This window comes from Amblyomma americanum, chromosome 2 (genome assembly GCF_052857255.1).
Source record: "Amblyomma americanum isolate KBUSLIRL-KWMA chromosome 2, ASM5285725v1, whole genome shotgun sequence".
In the NCBI taxonomy this organism is placed as follows: Eukaryota; Metazoa; Arthropoda; class Arachnida; order Ixodida; family Ixodidae; genus Amblyomma; species Amblyomma americanum.
The window spans coordinates 72,181,390-72,189,808 of record NC_135498.1 but is presented as its reverse complement, the minus strand read 5'-3'; the positions used below and the strand labels follow the sequence as shown (position 1 = coordinate 72,189,808).

The following is an 8,419-nucleotide window of genomic DNA, read 5'->3' as shown; positions in this document are numbered from 1 at the left end:
CCACGATAGGGAGCGTCTGAAACGGCAGATGACCCGAAGAAAGCGAAAATGGTACTAAGAAAAAGCAGGCCAAGTTGACCCGCCCGAATTTCCACCGAAACGAGACTGCCCTCCTAGTGCGTATGGCACACAGTTGATACACAGGTAAAACGAGAAGGTTGAGGGGGGCACGTCGTCGCTATATAAAGGGGTCTCTTGCCTCAGTAGAAATATCTGTGGACTCGCTTCGACAGCTGCTTCAAACTCCAGTCATGGTGAGCAAGGAACGCTTACTAGCTGAAACACAAAAGGCACCGTTAGGCAATCATTATTTTTATAATCTGTTCGCTCTCGGGCAAAGCAGCAATGTGCGCCAGTGACGCTGTTTTAGGGCGAAAAGAGTGCTTCTTGAAAATGCTTAGAGTTGTACCTTGCTTTGTACCTAGCTTTAGAGCATTCTTTGAAAAACTCAAAATGTGTAAATGGGTAAGAAGTCAATTACGGATCAGAGGCCGGCCATTTTTTACTTTCACGATATGTTTCCCAGCTCGAGATATTTGATATGAAATGCTAGTTTTGCTTTAGACAGCTATATTCCCGAATATTTCTTTGTTCTCCTCGAAAGCGACAAAATTGGAAGCAACAGAATACTATATTTTATTAAACAGATATTTCAAATTACTGTATACGGCAGGAAAAAGTAAACTTTAAAAATTCTGGCGCCTAAATAATTGAAATAAATGAAGTAAAACTTGTTTCAAAGTTGACGTATGATCGTCCTAGCGATTGCGAGAAATACCTTCAGCTTTGGGCGTTTCCACTGACAGCAATGACTAAACCCTTCTCAAACAAATCGCCCTTATATATTTAGGTTCATGTGCTGCAAACACCTGGCTTTCGCACACGTTAAAACTATATGCGGCAGCGCAAACAATGCAACTGACTAACGAAGAAGTTACGCTGCTTGTTTTGTCCGTTGTATCATCCTGGTTACAATGCAAACTTCGGAGAATGGCGACTCGCTCAAGACTCGTCATGTGCGTTGACGCTCTGTGCAGCTTCGTGCCTGCCTTCTCCTGGCCCTGGCCACCTGCGCCTTCTCCGGCTACGTCGGATACCCGTACACCTACACTGTGGGTGCTCCAACCTACGCCGCTTACCACGCCCCTGTTTCCGCCTCTGTGTCCACTGTTCACACCGTCCCTGGGTACGGCTTTGGCTACGGATATCCTGGCTACACCTACGGACTGGGCACCTATGGCCTGAGCTATGGCTACGGACTCGGCGGACTCGGCTACACCACTTTCCTCAAGAAATGTAAGTTTCCCGTCGCAGGAACAGTAACCTGTTAGTATTGAACTGCCCTCACGTAATGTCAGAAAAGGAGTGATGTCATTTAAGATTGTGCGACACAAAGAGAGGCGTACTTGAATTTTATGAAGCGTACTTTTTCGAACGTTCTGTCATAACGACTTGACGCAAGCATATGGTGTGCATCGTGAACACAGACGCAAAAATAACGTTTCATTATATACATTAGCTTCCGGGCCCAAGTTATGATTCTGTTACCTTCCGCTCCCGACGTCCCGCAAAAGCTCTTACTTTTCAGAATTAAGCACAGAGGTGACAATTCTGAAAACAATCCCACGATTGAGCGAAAGCCGAAACAAACGAGCATATGAGGGTTTCGCCTTACGGTAACTGAATTGTATTTAGCCATCAGAGTGTAAATCGTGTTAGGTCTACTGCTCTTCAAGTCTAAGCTCAGTATAGAATGCTTGAACGGGAAGAAAAATGAAGGAATGCCATCGAAACAAAAACTGTATACTGACCATTTTCAGGAAGAGCATTTAGGGCAATGGCTGCAAAGAGCTCTAGTCTGATATAATGGCCTTGTAACTCTTTCTCCTCATTCCTTTTTTGCAGAGATGGCAAGCTGACTACAGATGCATCAAAATGCAATAAAATTACTTCACCGGCATTAACAATTGTTTTGGCTTTTGTTTCTCTGCAACAAAGATATGCAGCTATGCATACTGCGGCAACAAAAGGCCGCCAGCTAGTATTAGCACTGTGGCTTCGAGGCAAGAAATACGTTGTTCTTCTTTGTCAGCAACGCTAATTCAGAGCAGCGTTGGCGCACGGTTTCGTCACATTACAACACGCTTTCTCATCTTCATTAGGTTCTCTTAAAAGGAAAGGATGGTTTGCCGAGACCTTTTGAATTGATGATGTCATACACGGTGGCGTAATTATTGGGGTGGAGGCAGGGTGGAGCGCACTGTTGTGAACTTCAAGAAAGTGTGTTTGCAGACCGTGAGGGTAGGTAACCGCGGCGTTTACAGAGAATGTGTTACTGATTCTTCGGGTTTGAAATGGCGCAGGCGCCGATAAGACTGTCATTGGACCTTGTATTTTATTATGATAGCATTAGAACCACTATCGTGAACAGCGGCATCTGAAAGAATATAAAGGTGCCTTGAGCGGAATTCGAAACCGCGGCTGCGCGGACACGTGAGTTGTGCTTGCTGCTGTCTTTAACGACTCGCCCATTGTAGCTTTCTTTTACTCATTGGCTTTTTTAAGCAAGTACAACACCTAGAGCGTTTCCGTTGGTAAATTTGTGGACCTCATTTTAACACGACCATACATCTATTGAAGGAGTTGACGAGAGGAAGCTTCCTTGATGAATATGTCGCGCAGCTTGGATACATTTTTAAACTCGTTCATTGTCGCTATCAAGCAGCGACTTGGCTATTGTCGTTTCCTCGCTCCCAGAGTATTATACTATCCGCCGCCTCTTTAATTTGTTCAAGCGAGACAATGCGCTACTTTGCGGAGCTGTGCACAGAAGGCGCCACAGTGCAGCCAACCTTTTCCACTCGAACACTCGAGCCATAGCACTAGTTTGCGTAGCCGTGCGCAAAGGCTGCACAATATCCGTAGCGCAAGAGTTTCTTAACAACTAGCGGGAAAGCTGATGGCACTACACTTCATTCTCCAATGGAATACGCAGGGATGCCGGGAAGACATGGTTTCTTACTTGCCTAGGCTATTCTTGGGCATAAAACGTGAATCAGACGTAAAAATAGACTCTTCTCCAGGGAAACATCGAAGAAATGCTGCGAAAGTTTCTATACCATCCTAACACCGAACTTTCACTTGCGTTCACTCTATCGAAGAGTGACAAACGCCGTATTGAAATAACATAAGGAAGAACACCGCGGCGCTACTAACAGTTTCGAGGTACAATCTACGTTTTCGGCCCAACACTAGGCAAGCCCAACACGAAACCTCGTCTGAAACCTCGCACAAAGTGCTCTTTAAGAAGCTTTCATAGTAGGTGGCTCCTGCTTTCCTTGAAGGTAATATTTAGAAACTCTATGAGTAAAGCATGAGCGCGGACGAGCTAGTTTGTGTCTTTGCGCGAAGAGGGCGAAACGAGTCAAACCGTTCGGGAAAGCGGAGGCCACGGACTGTCGAGTTGTCATCGCCTAGTGATGAAATGGTCGCCTTCAAATTTTCCCCACTATCTGCAAGTACAGCATGCCCAGGCTCGAGCTTCCGCTTTAGACGCTCCCGTCTTTGTAATTCTTTTTTCACGCGGCATTAATTGTGAAGAGTACGTTCATGTATTGTTTTGCTGACATTTTGCGAACCTCCCGTGTAGTAGACAGTGAAGGTCCGCAGCGAAGTAGGGCTTCACAGTAATAACAAGGAAATTTTTTCTCAATAACATAAGTTTAGCGCTTTTCGCGGATTGCTGACAACTAGCGAAAAATTGTTCCCGCAAACAAATGGGGCCAGAAGTAAACTTCAAATTCGGCAAAATGTCTGCAAGAGGAGCACGTTGAGCTCTACTGTTTCCACTTCGAGTTATTGATAAAATCGCTCTCGCCCTACCATAAACTTGCCGGCCCGGTTAGCTCAGTTCGTACAGCGACTGCTTGGGTGAAGCGGTGGTCCCGGTTTCGAACCCTGCACCAGGATGAATTTTTCTTTAACAGCGAACTTTCTGAGAAAGCTCTATAGCTTCCCTTTGTAGCCGTATATGGCTGTGGCTTGGGTGGATGCCAGTGAGTAATCACTCCCTTATTACAAATCTACTCCACCTTGGCAGATTCCCCTTAACATTCGGCCAACACAATTTGTTATGCGGTCGACACAAATGAAGGCTGCGAAGCAGCATTCACAATAAATCACAGACATTTAGCAATACTCTGCACGGTGTCCTCTCGTCTTTCGAGTTGTCGACCGGCTTAAATCGGCCATACCACGTGAATGGGCGTCATCACACTTGTCCTCAAGTTCACTTTTAGGTTCATTGCTGATAGTCTTAGCTGGAATGGCTGATTTACGCATACAAAACTCTCGCGCCAAACTTTCTCATAAACGAAGGGAGCAGTGAGGGGTATGCCACTTCTGCTTCAAGTATTGTAGTGTCCTCAAACCGTTCTTGAATTTTAATTGAACGAAATGATCTGAGTTATTAACTTGAGAAAAATAATTCGTTTATGCATTATTGTTTGGGGGAAGGTGACATGCGGGGCTTTCGCACCGGGTGCCGTTTACCCTAGTGACGTCACTGCTTTGTCTCCGCACAGATAGCGACAGAGCTATTGTTCATGGACAATCTTATCTCGTCATTTTTTTTCACTTGTTACAAACAGTCATAGATTGTTGTAAAAAATGACAAAATTATTATAAGCAATCGACATGTCATTAAAGTTGTTGGCCTACAGCGGACCAGAGCAACAGAATGGGGGCTACAAATTGGGGGACAGGGGAATGTAAGCTTCGCCTAAACGTATAATGCGATAGCGTTAGTAGTTCAGTAGAACTTGATGCGGGCTAGTTGGTCACTAATTTTTTGAAAACTGCATGCAGTGCTAGTAGGAACACCACAGGGCAGGGAGACAAGAAAACAAAGAAGGATGCTACTAACAACTGGTTCATTTTTGGTCCAGGGATAGAATTTATAGGCATTAACATATCACATGACACGACAATAGCATGTTTACGGCTGGAACCGCCCCCATGTGCGCACGTGATGTGATAATGCCTATATATACCACCCTTCTTCTTTGTTTTGTTGTTCTCTCTCTGTGGTCTTCCTAATAGCGCTACATTAATTTTTCAAAGAGCGTCATAGGTTCCTTCTGCGGCCTGGGTTTTTTTTTCTTTTTGCCTAGCACTCCACAGACACTGGCATGGTTCATTATTTTATTTTTTATTATCTTAATATTGTTTCATTTGATCTTGCTATTTTACACTATACTTTATAATAAACGACAAGACTAAAAATGTCACTCTTTAACCAAGTCGAACGAACGTTCCTAAGTGGACGAGGGTAACGCTCGCAGCTCTGGACCCACTGAGCGACAGTTCGAGCACCGGCTGGACTCGTGTTGCTCTGCTTTCTTCAGGGGCAGTGCTTATGATGTTAGAATGTCGTCACGACCCTATAGAACAATAATCAATTGTGCGGTGACGCCATCACTGCTGTACGGCCTCATCATTTTGATGCATTTTAATTATCCTTGCGACGTTATGTGGCTGTGATGTCACGACCCTCTCGACCAAACCTGATTTTTTCGACACGCCAACTACACCTAACGCACTTTCTCTGAACTAGATCCACTGATAGCGAAACTCCCACAGAGTTCCACCATCATGACTGAGCGAAGCATGATTTTCATGGTGCCACCTGGGACAGGCGCTGTTTCCCAGTGACAAAAGGGGTGGCGTTTTAATGCGTGTGTGTGCGGCACAGGTTTCGATTTTTTTTTCGTGATTTCAACACACAATGCCAATAACCAGAAAGACAATGGTGCACGGATCAGCCGGAAAATATTGTACGGAGAAATTTAAGTTGATTTAAGTAGACAATAGTGCTGGCTGCAAAGCTACTTCAACTCATTTTCGACTGAGCTGATTTGTGTAATTTTTAGCTCACCCCCCAACCATGGTTATGCTTCCGTCATCGTTGGCTATGTCTTTCGTCGCGCGTCAAAGGTATGGTGCAGCTTTTTTATGGAGGCGCATTCCTACATAAATGGGAGCATAAAGTTAGTGCTACAACCCTATAAAAGTGAGTCACATTGTTTGTACAATTCTACTACAGAAACAATTGAGTGCTCCAACAGAAGTTTTGTTAAATCTAAAGCCATGCCTTATTTATTCAAGATCATAGATTCAGATTAGTCGCGATATAAAATGAAATGACATATCGAACGGCAGAAGGCTTACCGCCTTTCATTCTGTTCCCGTGGAGAGCTAAAACGTAGACCCAGGAGATAGTCAAATGATTTGAGCGTAGCGTCTGCAAACGAAACGTGGTCAGGCTGTAAAACAGTCTCTCACGGACAAGAAATGTACTATAAACGTAAAAAAAACGCGAACAAAATAACGTGGACGCGAAAACGCAGAACTATTAGTCCCTAATTGATAGGTAATGTAAAACAAGTTTGATACCAGCAAAATGCAGCCTGTTGCGTTTTCAGAAGAAAAAAATTAACTGCGCTACTTTTCAGTTTCTTTTAAAACTAAGCACACATCATGATTTTCGCGATTCAATTTACTGCTCTCGTTTCATTGATCATGGCACAAGTAAGTGTAAGCGAATGCATGAACAGTTGAAACTGCACTTTTTGAAGGATGAGTTTAAAGGGCAAGAATGAAAGCTTAAACGTCCCCAACTTATAATCTAGTCCACAAAGTCCTCATTCATAACAGTGTTTGCTGCACCACTGACAGCTCGTCACTGACAGAGCGCACCGAAGCATAAAGGTTTGGTTTGATTTATTGGGGTTTAACGTCCCAAAGCAACTCAGGCTATGAGGGACGCCGTAGTGGAGGGTTCCGGAAATTCTGACCACCTGGGGTTCTTTAACGTGCCCTGACATCGCACAGTACACGGGCCTCTAGATTTTCGTCTCTATCGAAATTCCACCGCCGCGGCCGGGATCGAACCCGCGTCTTTCGGGCCAGCAGCCGAGCGCCGTAACCACTGAGCCACCGCGGCGGCTCGAAGCTTAAATGGTATATCGCAAGATCGAACTCCGTCTGTAGTAGACCCTTTTAGAATGATCGCATTAAACGCTACAAATTTAAAGCGACTGCAGCGTTTAATACATCCCTGAAAAGTGCCGTTCACCTACCTGACTTCAAATAATAACTCGTTTATCACAATGAGCTAACTCTGCTCCGTTAACGCGACGCAAAAACCAAAACACGCACCAAAAGGGGCAGAGGAACGGTTTCGAGGAATGCGTCGCGCGCCTTGGGAGCAATGAAACCTTTCCTTCAGTTTTTAATGCCAAAGGGATGCCGACGGGTACAGTGAGACAACGGACGTGTGCAGGTGTGCATTCACAGAACATGCTGCCCCCCCCCCCCCTTGAGCTAAGCGCTGACGCATCGTCGTCGGAATGTCGGAGAAGGCGCAGTTGTCACGTGCGCTCAATCCTGTTCGCCTTGCTGTCATTGTGAGCTGAAGCAGGACTAGCACAATGAAACGTGGAAATATTTGGCATGATAACACACGTTGTTCGCATCATTCCTTTCCGTTCCACAACGAGACTGTAACATACGCTAACGGGGCGGTCTCGGACACACACGGAATAGACTACAGCGCACGCCATTTAGAGCCCCCAGTCTTTCACCGCAGTTACTCAGCTCGGCCCGTACAGTTAACCCCTACCGTTTCCATCCTGGAAATTGTCCCCGTTGTGCACACCACCATCTCACTGACTTAGTTATCCGCATATCAGGACGCACTATGCAGATGGACTCTACGGATTCCATTAGCTCTCATTAGAACTGCGCAATCTCTGCAGACCACCACGATAGCTTTGAAGAAGTGCTATTTTGACCTCTGATCCTTTTTTATCGACATTCCATCCATTTCTGTGCAGCAGAGACTTTCAATCCTCAACTTCTTTGCTCAGGGAACTGGTCTGCTTCTGATCCACCAGTGCTCCAACCGTTCGCTGCTAACGTCTGCAACGAATGCATTTACTTCGTCTTCTCTTCTGGTCTCTTGAAAAATATTTGCGCCTACCTCCGCATCTGAATACATACTGATGTATTCTAGTGCAATATTAAAAATATTAATAATAATAATCGGTATTTTGGGGAAAAGAAATGGTGCAGTATCTGTCTCATATATCGTCGGACACCTGAACCACGCCGTAAGGGAAGGGGTAAAGGAGGAAGTGAAAGAAGAAAGGAAGAAAGAGGTGCCGTAGTGGAGGGCTCCGGAATAATTTCGACCACCTGGGGATCTTTAACGTGCACTGACATCGTACAGCACACGGGCGCCTTACCCTTTTTCCTCCATAAAAACGCAGCCACCGCGGTCGGGTTCGAGCCCGGGAACTCCGGATCAGTAGTCGAGTGCCCTAACCACTGAGCCACCGCGGCGGGCCTAGTGCAAAAG

At 45.4% G+C, this 8,419-nt stretch overlaps 1 protein-coding gene across 1 annotated transcript; it reads left to right on the top strand.

Annotated features, from left to right (window-relative positions):
• Positions 1-226: 226 nt before the first annotated feature.
• On the top strand, positions 227-1,960 carry LOC144121412 (uncharacterized). Its single transcript, XM_077654604.1, has 3 exons — positions 227-254; positions 1,038-1,296; positions 1,906-1,960. Coding segments are annotated over exons 1-3 (264 nt in total). The 5' UTR covers positions 227-251; the 3' UTR covers positions 1,908-1,960.
• Positions 1,961-8,419: the final 6,459 nt, after the last annotated feature.